Source organism: Camelus ferus, chromosome 5 (assembly GCF_009834535.1).
Source record: "Camelus ferus isolate YT-003-E chromosome 5, BCGSAC_Cfer_1.0, whole genome shotgun sequence".
NCBI classification, from domain to species: domain Eukaryota; kingdom Metazoa; phylum Chordata; class Mammalia; order Artiodactyla; family Camelidae; genus Camelus; species Camelus ferus.
Window position 1 is genome coordinate 17,691,957 of NC_045700.1, and position 22,141 is coordinate 17,714,097.

The 22,141-nt window shown below is 34.1% G+C and overlaps 1 protein-coding gene across 1 annotated transcript in view; it reads right to left on the minus strand.

Annotated features, from left to right (window-relative positions):
- DARS1 (aspartyl-tRNA synthetase 1) overlaps positions 1 to 22,141 on the minus strand; it is a 54,977-nt gene that overhangs the window by 24,531 nt on the left and 8,305 nt on the right. Inside the window, exon 4 of the mRNA XM_014551512.2 lies at positions 15,840 to 15,942. Coding sequence (XP_014406998.1) covers positions 15,840 to 15,942 — 103 coding nt within the window. The remainder of the gene's footprint in view (positions 1 to 15,839; positions 15,943 to 22,141) is intronic.

Consider the following 22,141-nt stretch of genomic DNA (forward strand, 5'->3'; position numbering starts at 1 on the left):
AACGTGACTGCCATTTACCATTGATTCATCTGTTCGCATGGGCAAACTTGATACCTGACTATGTAATTCAGACCTTGTAAGCATTCTGTTGCTTATCTCACACGTTTCTATGAGGAAGGTTTTCTCTTCTTTACTGATCAAGATATTGTTTCATGGAGTAACCTGACCTGCCCCAACTAGAGCTCCACCTGGCTACAGTCCTGCTATGTCCCTGGCCCGCTTGGTTCTCTTACTTCACCCACCTTGGCCTCGCTAGTAGGCGGCTTTCCAGTATCAGGACGTTTTCTCCAAGCCAACTCCAGTTAACACATCTACTCTCAAGGACTGAGCACTAAACTAGTGTCCCTCCAGAAGGAAGCTGGAATGTGGTCAAATATACTCTGTCCAAGGCTAGTTAAAGGCTCAATCCAAGAAAACAAAATTTTTTCTTCTTTCTCACTCTTAAAGTAACCAGATGAGTCTTTTTATTCAGGACCTAAAACCTGGAACTAAGTCTAGTACTTTAATTCAGTAGTATTATGTGTTAAAATACTTGATCAGCTAGACTAGAAGACAACCACCATTTAAAACACTGTTTCCAGTACTAAACAATTCACAAAACAACTTCTGAAAACCTGACCTATTTCTTGAGCTTGGGCCAAAGCTGAACTTTTGCTATCACAAACTGGTCTATTGAATCAATCAGAAGGAAGACAGGATTAACTAGATGGAGAAGATTCTTAAAATTAATTTTTTTGACTTTGTAGTCTCAGTATTTCCCCTTAATATATCTAGCAGCTATATGCTATTAATAGAATAACTCTAATATCTCAGTATCTATATCCATATCTGTATACCTATCTGTAATTATTTGTAGACATGAATGGATTAAGAAAAAACATAAATACAAAATTTAAAAGTCAAATTTGTCAAAAAGGGTCAGACTAGAACTTGCTAGTTAAAACTAGTAGAAGGTTATTTGAGGGTTTAATGTGTATGTGTATAATTAGAGTCAACACTTGAATGAACTAACTGCCAGTAGAAGGACAAAATTCCACTCCGCAGAAAAAGTCTAACACAATTTTAATTGGCACCGTACGTTAAGGTGGCATAGTATTTTACAGTGTATATACCGCAGCCTGACCGCTGACATAAAGAAACCCTATTAAAGTTTGTTTTACATTTTGAAACTAATATGCCAGCATGTCTGTATTCTCAAAGAGGGTTATGTCTAACAGGCAACTATAAAAGCCTTCAGTTTTTACAGAGGATATGGCAGGAGGAAAAAAAATCCATGGTGTAAAGCAGAGGAACTCTTGGGAACCATTTTACTGTAGGAAGAATGGGTGAAGTAAATTAAATGTATCTTTTTCAAGAGCTAAGTCACCTATTTTTATTATTACCACCACCTCCCAAACACACTATCACTACACTATTTTATACCTCTTTCATTTTCCAACCATCCTTTTGCCCATACATGTAAGTAATCACTCTACAAATAAAATGAGTTAGTAGAGGCTTGTTATTAAAAATACCTTAACAGGCACAGTAGACTTCATGTCATCCATTAGGAACTGTCAACCATCAATTTAATAGTTTACTTCTACCCTAAATTGTCTTTAGGGAAAAAAAAACTGTAAAAAGCACCATTCTTCATATAAAGTATATTATATTTTGAGTTGGCTATCAAGTTTTTTTTGAACAAATGATACAATGCATGAATAACTCAAACAATTATAAAACATGCAACAAATAGTACTCAGTTACGTGAAGGAAGAAAATCCCATCTTTCCAGCATGAATGCCAAACAGTTTACTCTTTAGGGCATCCCTAACAACCACAGGGACACTTTCATTATCTGTAGTTCTTTCAATCTTGATTATAAGTTTTCATGTCTATATTACTTAAGAAGCAACAAACTAAAAAAAAAAAAAAAAATTCTGTTGGAACTATTAGAAGCAGACACAAATGCTGTATTAAGTAACAGCTGACTACTGAAGAATATATATTAAAAAACAAGGTAAAACAAAAATGGGAAAGTGGCAAACAACACATTATAACCAAGCATAGTAACAGATATTCACAACAACAGCCCTGTGTTATTAAAATGTTAAAAAGGAAGAATGTGTAACATAGACTTCAAAGATTCTTTTTAAGTTGTCAAAACAGTTTCAGTATTGAAGGAAGGAAGCTTTATAATCTAAAATAATGCACTAATGAGTAATGCCTTACTCTTCAATGTTCCTGAAACTTTTAAAAAGCTTCTCAGCATACCTCTGTGGTTCACTGAATTATTGGCCAGTATCTCAAAACAGGGACTGCACTGAATCTGTAGATCACTTTGGATAGTACTGTCATGCTACTGAGTTTTGAGGTGGTTTGTTATGCAGTAGTGTTTTGTTTTGTTTTGTTTTGTTTTGTTTTTGCAACAGCTGACTAATACAATCTTAAGCTTAAGAAAGTTATGAAATTAGAAAAAAATCATTGAGTTCAAAGCTATCATTTGATTATAATAAAGGACTCTGAAATAAACAAAAGCTTATTTGTACTTCATCATATACACACTGCAAACTTAGTTTGTATTATGCATTGTAAAGAGATTTTTTTAAAATAGATATACAAAATTTAACTGTGAAACATAGGGTTGATTTCTTATCAAATACAGCAGAATTTATCCATTCAAGTGAATACTGTCCTCAAAGTGACTGCTTAGGGAAAGGAGGTAGGGGTTATAAATGTATTTCAAAATCAGCAGTGCCTAAAACAACATTAAAACAATGTATTTGGAATTACTTCTTTGTTTTGTCATGCAAATCAGTTTTGGAGGGGACCAATCTCACTTATACCTATTGTTTCTATCCTTCAGAAATGGTGAAGACTATGATAGAACTCTGGGTGGGGGAGAAGAAGAGACAAAAAATTAAAAGAGAATAGCATTAGAGGTACAAGGAAGTAACATGTTTCAAAAAGGAGAGTATTTAATCTATCAACTATAGGATTAATATAGATAGCTATAGATAGTTAATGTTATCAACTATAGGGTTGAGAAGCTGTCTCCAAACATTTTTGACAATTTGATTTATTCTACCAGTAAAAAACTGGAGAGTGTGTACCCCAACATGTGTATTTTATTTATTTTAAAATTACATACATGTAATACTAAATGTTCAGTATTACTTTTAGACAAATATAAACTTGGGGTGAGATTCATAATTAGCATTTGTGATCCATAATTAGCAACAGCAAATCCATACTTCACATAGTTTTCCTGATAAATTTCTAATTAGGAGAGTACTGAAATCCTGTCAGATCTGATCAGATTATCATTAAAAAAACAAAACAAGCCAAAGCTTCATAATGTGGCTGATACAAAGATCTCACACGGTAAGTAGAAGTGTTAGCGTCACCATTTTCTAGTTTGTGTGTATGTTGTATCTTCAATGTATAGTCTCTTGGTAGAAATTCTTTTAAGCCATCTGTCCATTTTGAGGGTCAGTTGATTATTTTAATATATATAAATAAATAAAATCCCCCCAAACCAGTTAACCAGAAACAGTAAACTGCAACTGGGTATAATACAATGAAAGTAAACCCAAGAGTTAGGGGACCAGTGTTAGCTCTCCGTGTTACTGTAGGAACCCTGCAGTTTTCCTTCACATGCCACAGGCAAATGTGACCTTCTGAGATGCAATCCAAGTGACAGGCCAGTGTTTATGTATAAATTAACTATTAGAAAAACTTTTTTTCAAATTCTTTCTTACACTTTGGAGGGAGAAGGAAGGAAGGAAGGGAAAGAAATAGAAGTGAATTATTTTCTTTCCCTTAGTGGGTAATCTTGAGCAAATTACTCTGGATACCACTGGGATAGAGCACAAGAATCATAACGACTGAGAAAAGGCTGCTGGAGCAGGTGATTTATAGGTGAAAAATATTTAACAGCATATGACTCTAGTCAAAGAGACCACCACCTTGCATATCAATGGTGGAGAAACAGATCTGGGAAAGAAATACTTCGTCTGTCTCTTGTTGCTGGGTCCCAGAGTGAGGTGCTGACTCTGGCAAGTCCTCTTGGAGCACAAAGAAGAATCACCCCCAACTCATACTGTTCCTCACCAGTGAGAGATGGGAAATGGCAGGGTTTGCTCTTACATTTTGAAGTTGTTTTTAAAACATTGTTTTAACAATTTATTTTATTATAAAAGATTATACTTATTGTTAAGAATTTCAACGTTAAGTAACACGTAAATTTAAAAATTTAAGTTCCCCATCATATACTCAACCCCCTCTTCCTATAATCACTGTTTACTATACTCCTCCACATTTTTCTCATTTGTAAAAAATATGGATGTGTCATAAATTTATGTCATTCATACAGTAGTTTTGTTCATTTTCTATTTTTTTAAGGTTGAAGAAGCAGTTTTATTTTTACAGCTCAAATGAAGTTGATCTTAGTATATATATACCTAAAGTATCATTCCCATGTCACTTCAGCAATTTCCTTTTATGTTCCAATTCCTTTGTGAAGTGCTTTACACATGTATCATCTCACTTAAACCTCACACAGGCCTACAAGGCAGGTATTACCACCATTCTAGAGTTCAAAAAACTGAGACTCTGGAAAGTCAAGTAATCAGCCTAAAATCACACAGGTAATAAAATCATGTACTGATCACTACGCTAGATAGTTCTGTTAGACTCACAAATTAGCACCTAATTTTAAATACTCCAGAATGCATTATCAGCTCACTCTGAAATAATGCATTCTCATTCTTACAAGCTCATGAACGGCCAGATTCCTTTATAGTTTATGTGAAAGAAACTGGAAATAATAGGCCCTTCACGAATAGTTTTCAAAATGCCAAAGAATCATGCTGCTTCTCCAGCAAATGCAGATACATCTGGATGTCCTGCTGTTGTTGCCAGCCTCAACAGAAATTCATCAGAATCTTTGTGTAAAACAATATGAAGTTATTAAAGTTATATTAACCTAGAAAAATTAATCCCATAAGCTGGGAATTTTTGACATGAGATTTTAGACCTCCTTTTAAAGCACATCTTTATCAAAGTTTTTAATACAAATGTTGAACTGGACAGGGTCAAATGTAGAGGTTCTGTTTCTGTTCCAACAGATAAGTAACTTATTACCACAAAGAGGTATAAACCATATAGGTACAGCTCTTCAAAGAGTTGCAATCCACAACAGTATAATGACCTACTCTATGTTCACCAACTTACCCACATGATGCTCAAGGGGTACCCATCTACCCACCTCCCTCTGGGCCTCAACTGTAGATGATATATACATGCACTTCTACCACAGCACCTATAACATCCTGCATGCAGTTTATTTATTTTTGTCCTCTTCCCTTACTAAGTTCCTTATGTTATACACACATCATTGTATACTCAAGCCCAGCAGAGTGCCTGGACCAGAGCAGGTGCTAAATAAAAGTTTTCTAAATCAATGAGACTTCTTTTGAGTACTATTTTGGTATTTATAGTTCTAAAAGTTAATGTGCAAACTGAAAATTAAACCTACCAACTAAGTAAAATAGCTATTTTTAACTGAAAGATCTAGAAAGAAAAAAAATAAACAAACTTGTATGTAGCTAGGTGACTCATTAGAGAATGAGAAACATACTTGTGACTCACCAGCTGCCAATAAATCACCTAACCACAATGACTAATATGAAGAAAATGAAAATAAAATACATTATATATACAAATAACTGTCTGAGTAAGTCTTTTTTCCCAGAATCCAAACATCTCTATCCTGGGGGTGGGGTGTGTGTGTATATGTGTGTTAGTTACATAAACACAAATAGCAAAATATAATTTTTAACTTTAATATTTCCTATTCAAATAAACTGTAGCCCTTTACAGTGGTCACTATAACTTTACTTTTAAACTTAAAAAATCAGCATTTACATACAAAAAGGCCTCCAGGGCTGCCTTTAAAAAAACTTGTCTTTACAAGACTCAGCCATAACTAACACAGCCTATTCCGTTCACTACTTTAAAATGGCATTAAATGAACAATAATTATAAAAAGAAGAAAAGGGATGACTTCTTGCCTCAACCCAAACACCAGCTACTAAATATTAGAACATTAATGGCAATGTAAGATGGGGATTCAGAAACACTGGCCTTGACAGGTATCCCATCTTCCTGCTTGCAGAGAAATTTCATTTAAAGACTTCAAACCATTTCAGATACACAATTAAGAACTGTTCTCAAAGATCTCTAGGGAATGAGATGTGCCAACCTTCCTATGTAACTCATTTAGTTGTTTCATTTCTATATGCATTCAACCATGAGAAAATTGATCCTTCCAACAAATTGATTAAAATAATGTGTTGAAGAGTCCTGTGGCACTTAAATCCAATTAGTGCGTCAACTTTTCGGATTAGTATATTGATGAATTGGATATTCCTAGGAAAGATAATCTGGAAAAACAACTGATCCTCGATTAAACTTCAGTGTTGCTCTTAAGGAAAATACTAAAAATCTAGAAACTGCTAGCAATACAATCTAGTCAGTAAGGCAAAGATAAGCACCTCAGATTTAATATCTAAAGTAAATGCTAAGATACTCACCTACTTAAGATATTAAAAGTGACCTCATGTTTTGCCTTTTAAATGATTAGGAAACCCCAGCTGGAACTATCTGATTTGATATTTTTAATAGTGGAGTACTTGCTTTTTTCCACCTGGTATATGGCCAGAGGGAATAGAGTTAAATGTAGAGCCTCATGGAATTAACATATAAATACCATTATTTCTCCCACTTTGTTGTGTAGGAGTTCACATGTTTTAAATGTCCAGTCTCTCTGGGCTGCACTATTCAAAATGGGAACACCTTGAGACTAAATAAATAGTCCTTAGGTACTCCTCTAGTACTGAAGATAATTACAAGCATTTAATATAAAAATAGATCTCAGACAGAATGAAAATTAAATGAGGATAAAAAATGGCCTGTTCCTCAGACATATTTCTAGCTATGCTATTTTCCAAACCAGAGATTCTAACAAAATGGTTAGCTGGCTCACTAAGCTACTAACCTCCCAAAGTGAATGTGTTACTAAATATTCATTTGAATTACCTCAAGCTCTACTGATCCTCAAATTTCTAAAGTAACCTTAAAACATCTATAAGTAAGAATTTTTGCTTTATTTAAATAAGTAACAGAATCCACTAGCATTTGTATGTTGTTGTTCATATGCTGTTTTTAATAATAACAGAAGGCTGATAATATATTAAGCAATGGAATTCACAGTATTTTCTAAATTTTCCTTTTCTAATTATAATTATACTTAGAAGCTAAGGGGAAAAGAGGAATGACTGCCTAAAGAGTTCAACAACACAATGAAAACAGAGGTGGCTTATAAACCTCTGTTTATTCATTATAAAGTAGAATATATTCTACTGGACCCAGCTGAGGAGTAAAAATCAATAGTTGCTACAAATACACAATATACTGTTTAACCTGGTATTAGACAATGGGATGCTGAGTCTATGGGACCGGGAGTTAGCAGGGCATCTGAAGGGAAAAGACAGAGATGGGGAACAGTCGATATGGGTTCAGTGAGAGTAGTTCTAGGAATGGAACTGGGGTTGCGTGAGGTCAAAAGGGGACAGAAAAAACTAGGAGAAAATGGGGAGATTGATATAAAAAAACAAAACAAAACAAAAACTGTAAGTCCTGATGAGGTCCAGAGAAGATTAAGAGGCATTAGAGAGGTAGAAAGGTGGACATTATGGTTAGAGAGAATGGCCACTGGAGTTTAAAATGAAATTCTAAGGGGCAAAATCCAAGCTGTGACCACAGGAGTGTGTTGTTAAAATGAATTAACACTGAAGGCAGTGGAGGAAAAGTAAGGAATGTTAAAGCCAACATGTTTCATGTAGTCGCTTGAAAACATTTAGAATGAGAGGATGATGGATGCTCTGCCTTGGATGGGAAGAGCAGAATCCTATGAACCAGAAAAATATAATGATTTCAATAAAACAACCCATTTCAATCTTTAGGCTTTTTGTGAACCCAAAAGGCTAGACTTCTCTCCAATTTACTCAACATAGTAAGCAAGATTAGGAGATACTGTCTATACAAACTGCATATACAACCCCTCTTCCCTTTCTTCATTGGTAACAGAGCCACACCCTTGTTCAGTATCCTTATATGGCCAAGTGGTCTATGGGACCATAAGCCCATCCTAGCTCCAGAGAGTGAGCTGTGTTTAGTCCCAGCCCATCCTGGAATTTACTCCAGATTGACTGGTGTCCTTTCCACATAGTTTCTCAAACTAGAGACCATGAAGTCATTTTCCACTTCTTTATTTTCCAAGAAGTTAGCAAACAGGTAAGTCTTACATTTTGACCTACTCACTGCACAAACATTATTATCTTTTTTAAGAATATAGTTAGTTTTACTATAACATTTGTTTTGAAAAGCTGAATTAATTCCAACACAATTGATATATTAGGTATCAATCTGAGCATAATGAGAATTTTGTGTTTCCCTATGCCAGATTTCATCAGTTAGAAACAATAGGTCAGTGCAGACAACTGTACTCAGGTGAACTTAGCCATGTAGGAATACACACACCTCAAACATCTACCTGTGTTATAAGCCATCCACATCTGGTGGTCAAACTTCTCTTCCAATTTCAGACAGCCTTCCTTTCACTACTTCATAATTATTTACAAGCTTAAATTCTCCCCCATTTTCACAAGGAAAACAGAGTGTCTTTTTAAAGATAATGTGTGATATTTATTATATTTATGTATTTCTCAACTATTTAATATGTATAAAACTATTCTATATATTTTTTAAAATTAGGTTCTTTTTATAAAACTCTGTTACTGGTGAAGTTTTTGACTGCTGTGTCATTTACCTATTTTCTCCATAAACCTTGAGGTTTTTATTACATAATTTTGCATAGCACAGTGATTTTTAGGGATGCATCTATTACAACAGAACTGACTGAATATTAGCACCACTCTACAAAAAGTTAACCCAAAAGGACACTCCTACCCAAATGTCCAAGATCTCCTCCCTTGTTGACAGCAAGCAATTCTAGGAGAGAATTTTAGTTTGTACAAGTATATAACAAAGAGCCTAATATGTTAAGGAACAGCATCAGTTATCCAGCCAAACTCTTTCATTTCCTTCCTGAATCCAGAATCTTGGTAAAGGGTAAGTTCTTATTTTAAATTTTGAGTCTGCAGTCCTATCTTCCACATCAGCTGCATACACCACACAGCTGCTTTGTTGAGTGACTTTGTGTTTTACTTCCTACAATCAGAGTGATAATAATGTGTGCAATGCACTCTGTGGCAGTGCTGATGATGATAAGATAAAAAGCAAAAGACTATAAGCAAAAGTGAATGTAAATTTGCTGGTGAGTTTTAGGCTTCATGTTTATGATTATAGCTATAAAATATTTTTATACTGAAATTATTCAAGAAAAATAACTGTCTTTGCAACCATGAAATTCTTTAGTTTCTAACAAACTTCCCCCCTTCCCCCTACTATTTTTATCACATGCTTTTTTTTTAATGAGGGGGAGGTAATTAGGTTTGTTTATTTATTTATTTATTTACTTATTTATTTATTTATATTTGGAGGAGGTACTGGGGATTGAACCCAGGACCTTGTGCATGCTGAGCATGTGCTCTACCACTTGAGCTATACCCTCCCTCCTTTCATTATGTGCTTTCTAACAGTGGGATAATTCCTTAGGAAGGCAACTACCACTTTATACTAGAAGAGACAAATTCATTAGTATTACTGATAGAAAAAATTTTAATTCCTACTTTGGAACTGTTTTTAGCATCAACTTATAACTCACTGTAAAAATCTTTATTACTTTAAAATCAGTTATACTTTTTAAAACCAAAATTATTATTTTTCACCAGTTTTGGTTCTCACTAACTTGGGAACAGTATCTAAAAGTTATTAGCACCCTCAATCAACAAAATAGCTACCTACTCCTTGAGGATATGCACCAGAATAAACTGCGCACTCTAAAAAAGGCACTTCTAAGGGGAGAAAGCAATGGGGGCTTCCCTTTCCCAGTCACCAACATAGTTCAGTGACATTACGGTTATATTCTAAGTGAGCTACATAAACTGTGGAGGGCTTTGAACTAATATCTTTACACAATCTCAGAGAGGCAGGATGACATACTATTTCAACTATTAATGTCCGAATCTGTAAAACTAAGAATAGACAAGGAAAAAAAAAAAAAGCCAAAGAGTATCTATACCTCATAGTGCTACTATGAATATTAAGAAAAAAAAAAACAAACAGAAGTACAGCACTCTGTAGCTCCATACTTAGTGTGAGTAACAGTTAACTATTACTGCTGCTACCGTTATATTACATAAATCTGTTACTGCCGCTGTGCATGAAATAAGGAAGCTACACCTGTACTGAACCTTTACTGGGGTGCATCCCATAAATATAAAAATGCTAAATACTCAAAAGCTTGACAAGATAAACAGCAGTCATCACACTAAATTTTAACTGTAGATTAAGTTTCCTAAATATTAAAAAGAACATTTCACATGCAGTAGAAGGCCATGTGTGTGTGTGGTGGGGAGGGGAGGGCTTTCTAATGGCCTTTCATCTAAAAAATATATGGTACTTGTTACAGAGATCCCTGAAGAGTATCCCATCATTATTCATAAAATCTACTCAATATGCCCAAGAGAATGATGGAAGGTTGGCAGCATAAGCTTTGTATGAATAATGGTTTTATTTCACTTTTATTTCACATTGCTTTAGGCACCACAGATTTAAGCCCCTCCAAGGGCTTTATTATACTAGATTGTCACAATAAAGATCTAAGATATGTAAGAAATTCTATAGTATACTGATATATCCTGATTGTTACTTGTTAACAGTAGGGATAAATATGGGAGTTGGAGAAAGCTAGGTGATGGCCAAAATGTTGATTTTAGGTAGTCATCAGCTCATATTTTTCAAAACGATTCCTATTTTATTCCTATTTACCCTCTTCCCCCCAAAATTGATAATGGTGAACAAGACACTATTTTAAGCTTGTCTTTCATATTTGCATATTCTAATACCAACAAAACGATTATAATTTAAACACTTACAGAAACCTCAGTATTAAAGGTTTTTGGCAAAACTGGCAACAAATTTGCTACTTTTCTGGCCGTCAGAAATAATTTATTGAATCTTACTGTACTCAATGAGAAATGTGCTCCACAGGTCTATATAACCAGCCACATTCAAATTAATAATCTTTAAATCCTGGGAAAGAGGTAATAAAAGATTAGTTGAAAAGAGGACAGGCTTTAAAGTTGCTAAACACTAGTTTTTCTAGTAATGTGCCAACATAAAATGCTTCAATGATATAAATTTAATATACAATTCATTGAGGCAAAGAACTAAATATGCCCAAACATGAGAAACCATATATTTTCTAGTTAAATTAAAATAACATGCAAAAATATATAAATTATATAAGTATTTTAAAAAATAATAAACTACTTTTTGATAATAAAAATCTATATTCCAATTCTAAAGCAGGCACAAGGTTGGCCTATGTGTCAAGTAACTTCTTTCAATTACACTGAATTAGTACCACACCCAATCTCAGACTTTATTCCCAGGCATATAGAAATAGAGGTGTTTAAAGAAGGGTCTTAGTTGTAATGAATGAAGTAAGACTACCATACAATAAACAGTTTATGAAGTCACATGGCTCATTAGTAAGAAGCCAAGTCTCTGGCTCTTTAGCCCTCTGTTATACCCAGTTGCCTTGTAAAAATGAAAAGTTTCAATCATCCCAGAAGTTCTATGATCACTTATTTTGTGAACTCATTTTTCTTCATCAAAACCCCACAAATCTTAAGTTCAAAATAAGCTTGGTAAGAATTAAGCACTACTCAGTGTGGCATAGATCAGTGGAACTAACTGATATCAGGGACCTTCGGTGAGCACTTAAACTAGTTCTATCATGTTACTTAAATACTTAAAAATATAAAACTAGTATAAATGCCTTATGCTTATAGCCCTTTTAAAAATCTTTTTAAATCAAAATGAATTTTAAAAGAAAACAAATATTAAAAACAATAAAATTCCAATCTAATTTAAAGTTTGCTAAACCTAAACTGTCAACATTTGGTTTACTGTATAAAGCTATAGTCTCAGATCCAATTCTGTATTCAATTTTTCTGTAATTGTACTTTAATATTAGCCATATGAAGAGTGCCTGTTCACAACTACATAAAACGTTAACTTTGAGGTTGGTTCAGGATAATTAAGTGTCATAATTAACCAAAGTTCTGCAAAGAGCAATCTAAAAATGACAATTTAAATAAAGTATCAGTTGATAATTTTATAAAACTATCATGTTCATGTGAAAGTTAATAATATATTATTATTAATTGAAATTTGAGTCAAATGAGTATCTAATCTGATAACTACTAGAACTGGAAATAGGAACATTTCTCCTTGTATGAAGACTATTATACTATTAGTAATCTGCTGCCTCTGTGCAGACGAAAATAGGATTCAGTAAGTCTGGTTGAAAGGCACAGACTTTTCAGAATGCCTCTTAACTATGAAGTACCACCTAGTAATGCAACTCATTCAGCATGCTGCTATTCAAACTATGGCGAAATCTTCATTTGTACAGAACAGGAATATCATTGGCTTCAGTTGGCGTGAACCTAACTATAAATAAATATGACAGTAAATGCTAAATGGAAGTACTGAATTCATACAGCAGTTCTTTGCTATAAGTTAGCCTATAAAATGATATGCATACTACCCTTATATAACTTTAGGATAATCATCAAAATGTGCACTAAGTTTTAAAAAATATAGAAAATTTCCAGTTAAATTTATTTATGGACTCCACAGAAAAGAGACAGCAATCAGTGAGGATCATGAAGGCCAGAGGCTTAAGCGACAAGAACGAGGATTTAAAGAATAAAGCCAGAGCCTTTAAAATAAGAAGTCAAGTAAGCAAAGAGGTCATTGCACGTATGGAGAGTCTGCTCAACCTAAAGCATGTATATTGGGAGGTAGTTGGAAATATGAAGGGGAGCCAGCAGGCAGAATTAATATTGGACATGGTTGGAAATAGGAAGCCATTAAAGATTTTAGATAAAGATAGCACTTAAAAAGAAACTTCTGGCATGTATGGACTTTTCAGGAAAAGGATTCTGAAGGATGAAGGAAAAAAACCAACATACCTTTTCCCTAAAGAAGTTCTGAAAGTTCTTCAGAATTTACATTAAAACTTCACTTTTTATTATTATTCATGAATACAGCAGGTAATTTTCAAATAAAATTTGTTTGTTCTTGATATTCTTCTTAAAAAAGTGGTACTCTGAATGTAAGGTTATACTACTGGCTTTCTGTCAGAAAGGACACGTGTTTTAATTAGACTTCTATTACTAAGGAAGATGAGGATATCTGAACTACTTTGGAAGTATAGTAAAATTACATAAAAAAGACAAGCTGATTGACCTATCACGAGCAAGAAATCATGTTCCTAAGAAAATTATCTTAGCAATCAACCAAAAAATTAAAAACTCATCATTTCCCACCATAGTCATGAGAATTTTCTTTTTTCACAGGGTAGCAAAAACTATTAACACATTTACTCTTAATTACTCAGGCTAGACACCTTAACATACGAGTAGTGCCAAAAGTTAAATAATTATAACCTAACTACTAATATTAGACCTATTGTATAAAACTGGTTCCATTCACTTGTATATAATCAGTCAAAGGCTTTATAATTTGCAACAGCCCTATTATGAAACAATCTTTTCCCACACAATACTAATTATATTAAGTCCAGTTTTTTTTAAGGGACTAATAGCTACATGTTCTTTGCTTTAAAAAAAAAAATCAAAGTCACATCCAATTGTGAAACCTAAATTAAGATTAAAATCAGATCTAGATCTTGATTGAGTTCCACTTGAAGATTTTGAAATCTGGGCTAAATTATCTAAATTCTTTCTATATCTAAAAGAAAGATTACCCATACACCATCCTGTTTAGATGAAAGCCTTTCTTTAACATGTATTGTAAGGGCTTTAGTGAACTAAATTCTGTTTGCAAGCAGCTCTTCTAGCTTAGTAAGCTTTGGTTGACATCTGATAGGGTCAACTGCTGTTACTCAAGTGCCAGGAGTTTCTGAGGAGTGTCTACTTCTATAATGCAGTTTAATGAAAAAAATACATTCTATATAAAGCTGTCAGCTTCATATATTAGTCTTCAGAATCAATATAATACATAAAAGACAGAAGCCATAAAGTTTGTTGATTTTAAGTGGACTTTTCCCCAGTATTCTCCAGTATATTAAATATAATTTGGTATACATGTCTGTGGTTTTCAGCGGATCTTTTTACAGATGCCTCTCTGTGTAGGTAAACTTTACCTCTAGGGATCAAGATTACTTATGTCCCACTTCATAGGATATAGACTGACCTTAAAAGGTTAGATGACAAATTCACCCCACAGGCATACACCCCTATGGACCATGAGATGAAAACAGCAAACCTAATCACCAAAAGATACAGGTAGGAGAGATGAAAGTTACAGTCTCTGGACTGCAGGACTGGGAGACAGGGAGAGGTGGGGCTACTGCATTAGTAGTACTAACACCTCGGCGCTCATCAGTAAATTGATACAATGGCACTGGAGTCTTTAAACCTGAGTGCAGGTATTTCTATAGTACACTAAAACTAAATATCAACCAAAACCAGTTGCTAAGCATCCACTATATGTAGAACACTATGCTGGGGTAGTCAGGGAGGGCCCAAACATAAATTAAAATGTTAAATTAGATCACTTCTTAGTTTTTTTCTAGTTCTAAAACTGGTAATTCTATCTATATTAACTCATCTTTGAAAGCATATATATATATATATCAAGCACAGAGATAAAAATCAATTAAAAATGTAACATTTACTTGATCAAACTTCTGCTAAAAAACATTTATGCCTATAAAGTACTCTATTGCTTAAAATGTAAAAATCACTCATTTTTCCAAGTCTTATTTGATCATTACCATGGAAATTAAATTTTGATTAAATTGAGGAAAACATATGAACAAAACTAGCCACATGAACAACTCTTATTACCTTAGCGTTCCAGCATGCACAACCACTATGCCATCTCCATATCCTGCCTCTTGCAAACTGAACAAAGCAATGGGCTTCTATGGGAACTCTGAGCTAGACAGTAACACTTCTGTGGGGGGAAAAGCAATCTTTACCTTTACTTATTTACTTATTTACTTACTTACTTACCTACTTACTTACTTACTTACTTACTTACTTACTTACTTACTTATTATTTATTTATTTATTTATTTATAGCTTTTGGGATCAAAGTTGAAAGTTGTAACGTGTTATATTATTTGTTTTACTTCCTTCAGGATGGAACCATTTACAAAATTAAATTCTTTATTTTAAACACTTCCACTATTCAGTTAGAAAACTTGTTGCTTAATATGCAAATCTCAAACTGGGGGAGGGAGGGAGGAAATGAAGCTCAACAAACACAACAAAATAAAGTTGCTTTGCTGTGTTGAGGCTGCCAGGCTTTTTGTTACTCTACTTGAAAGTAAATGTGACTTGTCTGTAGAGAGTGCTGCTTCAGCAGTTCCAAATGAATTCCAAGCCTGTGCTCCATATTTTCTCTTTTGTAAGTTTAATGTATTCAGCAACAGTGAACTGACAATTTAAATAACTACATTTTTAAACAAACGAAGCATTGATGTTAATGTATGAAAATGGTCCAAAGCCCTGGGAGTCTTGGTTCCCACCATTGTTCATTCTGACAACAGGATATAATTGCTTACTTACTTGGCAGCAAATTTAACCATCTGCTTGCTTGCATGGTCTCCCACCGCCACAAGAGCCTGGACGTTAAACTGCTGCTGACGTAGGACTAAGAAACACTGCTTCCCTGAACAGGACAGAAAGTACACATGAGTATTAAGGACATGCTACTTCAGGTTTTACAAAGAAGAAAAATGCCTCTCTACTTTAAAATTGGGCCAAAATTTACTATACTCATCAGGGACATACACATGTGTATCTGGCTTCCATAGCCAGAATACTCATACTCAACTGACAAGCTTTTAAGAAACCCAAGTTCCCACTACACTTTCAAAATGCTTCTAAGATATTTGTTATGAGAACACAGGCAAATCACCAATTTCAAAAAAATATTATAAATCACGAAAATTATTCTGTCATGGTATGGACTTATTAAACGAATTTCAAGGAACTTCAGATCACTTTCAACACTGATTCTATAACTAGCATATTCTACAGGCAAAGGTACTATGCTAACCATCACGGAAACCTCAATGATGCAACCACCAAAGTGCCAGCAAAGTGCTTAGTAACAAGAACATGCTGAGTAACAAGAACATAAACATTCCACGGAGGTGGTTCATTTTATTCCCTACCAAAGTACACTGTAAAGAGCACTTAGAATAACAGGCTAGTTTCCTTCATGTTCTATTTTCCTCATCTTTCCTTTATCATCTTCCTAATCCTTCATCCTTTATAACAGTTTCACTTTTTAAAAAGTTCCAAATAGTTTACTTTGTCCATAAAAGAGTCTCTTTACGTCCTGTAACCAGCTTTATTTTTAAATAATTCTGGGCCTCTTGATTCCCCTTACTTTCATAAGGAACTGTCATTCCTCTTTCACTTCCTAATACCCAAAACTAGTATTTTCCTTTATCACTTAATCAGTTATGGTATAAACATCAAAGACCTCAATGTTTTGAAGTACTTTCCATTTGTTATTTTCCCTGAAATATTCTTTTTTTTTTTTTAGGCATTGTGTTTCTTTTTTTTTTTTAACACTTTTTATTGATTTATAATCATTTTACAATGTTGTGTCAAATTCCAGTGTTCAGCACAATTTTTCAGTTATTCATGGACATATACACACTCATTGTCACATTTTTTTCTCTGTGAGTTATCATAACATTTTGTGTATATTTCCCTGTGCTATACAGTGTAGTCTATTCTACAATTTTGAAATCCCAGTCTATCCCTTCCTACCCTCCACCCCCCTGGTAACCACAAGTCTGTATTCTCTGTGAGTCTATTTCTGTCCTTTATTTATGCTTTGTTTTTGTTTGTTTGTTTGTTTTTGTTTTTGTTTTTTAGAGTCCACATATGAGCGATCTCATATGGTATTTTTCTTTCTCTTTCTGGCTTACTTCACTTAGAATGACATTCTCCAGGAGCATCCATGTTCCTGCTAATGGCATTATGTTGTCGGTTTTTATGGCTGAGTAGTATTCCATTGTATAAATATACCACCTCTTCTTTATCCAGTCACCTGTTGATGGACATTTAGGCTGTTTCCATGTTTTGGCTATTGTAAATAGTGCTGCTATGAACACTGGGGTGCAGGTGTCATCCTGAAGTAGGGTTCCTTCTGGATACAAGCCCAGGAGTGGGATTCCTGGGTCATATGGTAAGTCTATTCCTAGTCTTTTGAGGAATCTCCACACTGTTTTCCATAGTGGCTGCACCAAACTGCATTCCCACCAGCAGTGTAGGAGGGTTCCCCTTTCTCCACAGCCTCTCCAGCATTTGTCATTTGTGGATTTTTGAATGACGCCCATTCTGACTGGTGTGAGGTGATACCTCATTGTAGTTTTGATTTGCATTTCTCTGATAATTGGTGATATTGAGCATTTTTTCATGTGCTTTTTGATCATTTGTATGTCTTCCTTGGAGAATTGCTTGTTTAGGTCTTCTGCCCATTTTTGGATTGGGTTGTTTTTTTTTTCTTATTGAGTCGTATGAGCTGCTTATATATTCTGGAGATCAAGCCTTTGTCCGTTTCACTTGCAAAAATTTTCTCCCATTCCGTAGGTTTTCTTCTTGTTTTATTTCTGGTTTCCTTTGCTGTGCAGAAGCTTGTAAGTTTCATTAGGTCCCATTTGTTTATTCTTGCTTTTATTTCTTCTAGGAGAAAATTTTTGAAATGTATGTCAGATACTGTTTTGCCTATGTTTTCCTCTAGGAGGTTTATTGTATCTTGTCTTATGTTTAAGTCTTTAATCCATTTTGAGTTGATTTTTGTATATGGTGTAAGAGAGTGTTCTAGCTTCATTGTTTTACATGCTGCTGTCCAGTTTTCCCAACACCATTTGCTGAAGAGACTGTCTATATTCCAATGTATATTCTTGCCTTCTTTGTCAAAGATGAGTTGACCAAAAGTTTGTGGGTTCATTTCTGGGCTCTCTATTCTGTTCCATTGGTCTATATGTCTGTTTTGGTACCAATACCATGCTGTCTTGATGACTGTAGCTCTATAGTATTGTCTGAAGTCTGGGAGAGTTATTCCTCCAGCCTCTTTCTTTCTCTTCAGTAATGCTTTAGCAATTCTAGGTCTTTGATAGTTCCATATGAATTTTATTATGATTTTTTCTAGTTCTGTGAAATATGTCCTGGGTAATTGGATAGGGATTGCATTAAATCTGTAGATTGCCTTGGGCAGTGTGACCATTTCAACAATATTGATTCTTCCAATCCAAGAGCATGGAATATCGTTCCATTTTTTAAAGTCTTCTTTAATTTCCTTCATCAATGGTTTATAGTTTTCTGTGTATAATTCTTTCACCTCCTTGGTTAGATTTATTCCCAGATATTTTATTACTTTGGGTGCTATTTTAAAGGGGATTGTTTCTTTACTTTCTTCTTCTGTTGATTTATCGTTAGTGTAAAGAAATGCAACTGATTTTTGAACGTTAATTTTGTAACCTGCTACCTTGCTGAATTCTTCAATCAGCTCTAGTAGCTTTTGTGTGGACCTTTTAGGGTTTTCTATATATAGTAACATGTCATCAGCATATAATGACACTTTTACCTCTTCTTTTCCAATTTGGAAAAAAAAAAAAAAACACAGAGTGGCAGACTGGATAATAAAGCAAGAACCTTCAATATGCTGCATACAAGAGACCCACTTTAGGGAGAAGGACACACATAGATTGAGAGTGAAAAGGATATTCCATGCAAATGGAAAAGCCAAAAAAGCAGGTGTTGCAGTACTGATTTCAGACAAAATAGACTTTAAAACAAAGGCCATAAAGAAAGATAAAGAAGGACATTTTATAATGATTAAAGGAGTGATACATGATGAGGATATTACACTCGTTAATATATATGCACCCAATATAGGAGCACGTAAGTACATACAAGAATTACTAACAGAGATAAAGGGGGATATTGATGGGAATACAATCATAGTTGGAGATTTTAACACTGCATTAACATCACTAGACAGATCTTCCAGACAGAAAATAAACAAGGCAACAGAGAAATTAAATACTACAACAGAAAAACTAGATTTGGTGGATATTTTCAGAGCATTACACCCCCCAAAAATAGGATATACATTCTTTTCAAATGCACATGGAACATTTTCCAGGATCGATCATGTACTTGGGCACAAAAGAAACCTCAACAATTTTAAGAAGATAGAAATTATCTCAAGCATCTTTACTGACCACAATGCCATGAAACTGGAAATCAACAACAGAGAAACAAAGGAGAAAAAAAGGAAAGCATGGAAATTAAACAATATGTTATTGAAAAAACAATGGATCAATGAGGAAATCAAAGCTGAAATTAAAAAATACCTTGAGACAAATGATAATGAAAGCACAACCACTGGGACACAGCAAAGGCAGTGCTAAGGGGGAAGTTTATAGCGATACAGGCCTTCCTCAAAAAAGAAGAACAATCTCAAATAAACAATTTAACCCACCACCTGAATGAATTAGAAAAAGAAGAACAAAAAGCCCCAAAAAGCAGCAGAAGGAAGGAAATAATAAAGATCAGAGAGGAATTAAATACAATAGAGATTAACAAGACCATAGAAAAAATCAACCAAACCAAAAGCTGGTTTTTTGAAAAAGTAAATAAAATCGACAAACCTCTGGCCAAACTCACAAAGAAGAAAAAAGAGAGAGCACAAATTAGCAAAATAAGAAAGGAAAATGGAGAAATTACAACAAACAAAATAGAAATACAGAATATCATACGAGAATATTATGAAAAACTATATGGAACCAAACTGGATAACCTAGAGGAGATGGACAAGTTTCTGGAAACATACTGTCCACCAAAACTGAATCAAGAAGAATCTGAACACTTGAACAATCCGATCACTAGAAAGGAAATAGAAATAGCAATTAAAAACCTCCCTACAAATAAAAGTCCAGGACCGGACGGCTTCACCGGGGAATTCTACCAAACATACAAAGAAGAACTCATACCAGTCCTTCTCAAACTCTTCCAGACGATTGAAAAGGAGGGAATACTCCCAAACTCATTCTATGAAGCCACCATCACCCTGATACCAAAACCAGGCAAAGACACTACAAAAAAAGAGAATTATAGGCCAATATCACTGATGAACATAGACGCCAAAATCCTCACCAAAATTTTAGCAAATAGAATCCAACAACACATAAAAAAGATTATACATCATGACCAAGTGGGGTTCATCCCAGGGACACAAGGCTGGTTCAACATACGCAAATCAATCAGTGTAATACATCACATCAACAAGAGAAAGGACAAAAACCACATGATCATCTCAATCGATGCAGAAAAAGCATTTGATAAAATTCAACACCCATTTATGATAAAAACTCTCGCCAAAGTGGGTACAGAGGGAACATATCTCAACATAATAAAAGCTATCTATGACAAACCTACAGCCAGCATAGTACTCAATGGTGAAAAACTCAAAAGCTTCCCACTAAAATCTGGGACAAGACAAGGATGTCCACTATCACCACTCCTATTCAACATAGTCCTGGAAGTCCTAGCCACAGCAGTCAGGCAAGAGAAAGAAATAAAAGGGATCCCTGAAATATTCTTGAATGGATATAAGATGAGGTTCTAACTTTTGGTATTAAAAATTCTAAACTGTATGACTACCTAAATAAACTAGCTATTTTGGAAGTAAATAAGTTTTTAGGAAGAACAATATTGAAAGAGAATTCTCTTGTGCCAATGACTCTCATGTACTATGTACAAAATTTGAAAGGAACCACAGATATTTCAATTACTCTTTCAATATTCAGACTTAAGCTCATAAGCTTTCACAATCGAAATAAATTAATGTTAAATGTATCATTAAGAGTTAAAAATTTCTCCTTGCTCCTACGTAAAAATCTTGATTTTAGGGATGTGATACATAAACTTACTGTAAGAAATTTGATTTTTAATCTTTAAAAATATGTAAAACATTGCTCTTAATTTGAGGAAAAATATACAGATATTTGTTATATAAACAGATTTCTTTTTTAATGTAACAGGATTCTAGTTGTCATACTTTCGGTGCTATGATTTTGATACTTTCATCTCCTAATTCATGGTTTTTCAGAATTTTGCTTTACTTGAAATTGCCAGCATAGGTTGTTTTTCCAAGTCCAATTTTAATGTGTTACTACCTCGGGAGTTAAAGCAAATGAATGATTCCAAATAAGTCATATTTATTGGCATGATTTTTCCAATGTAAGGAAGAAAGGAGTAGCAGCAGCAATCAAGGTTCTGCCAATTCAAAGCACAAGATTTTATTATTTTTCAGATAATCTAGTTTGGCAAAAATAAAAAACACTGACAATCATTCCTGGCAAGGATGTGGAGAAAGTGTTACTGTCACATACCTGTGGGAGTATAACTGAGTAGAGCTTTTTTGGAGGGTAATCTAATAGTAGAAAATTTTAATATACATATGCGTACCTTTCAACCTAGCAATTTCACTTCTAGATATCTATCTTGGAGAAATACTGTCTCATGTAGATCTATAACTAATATCATGGAATGATCTCCAAGAAACACTGTTAATTTAAAATTTAAAAGGTTACACAATAACTTGTAAAAATATATCATCTACATAAAATAAGACAAATTAAAATGTACAAAACAAAAATCTGTATGTATGTGCATTAAAAAGAAAGATTTTTTGAAAGACACTGAACAAATTATTATGAATTAATAGAAAAGACTGGGGCAAAGGATAGGCAGTAGAGGAAAAAAAGGAATATCATTTCTGTATTCCTGGAAAAATTCATGTGAAAATATTCATGTATTACTTGGGTAACTTATAACTTAAA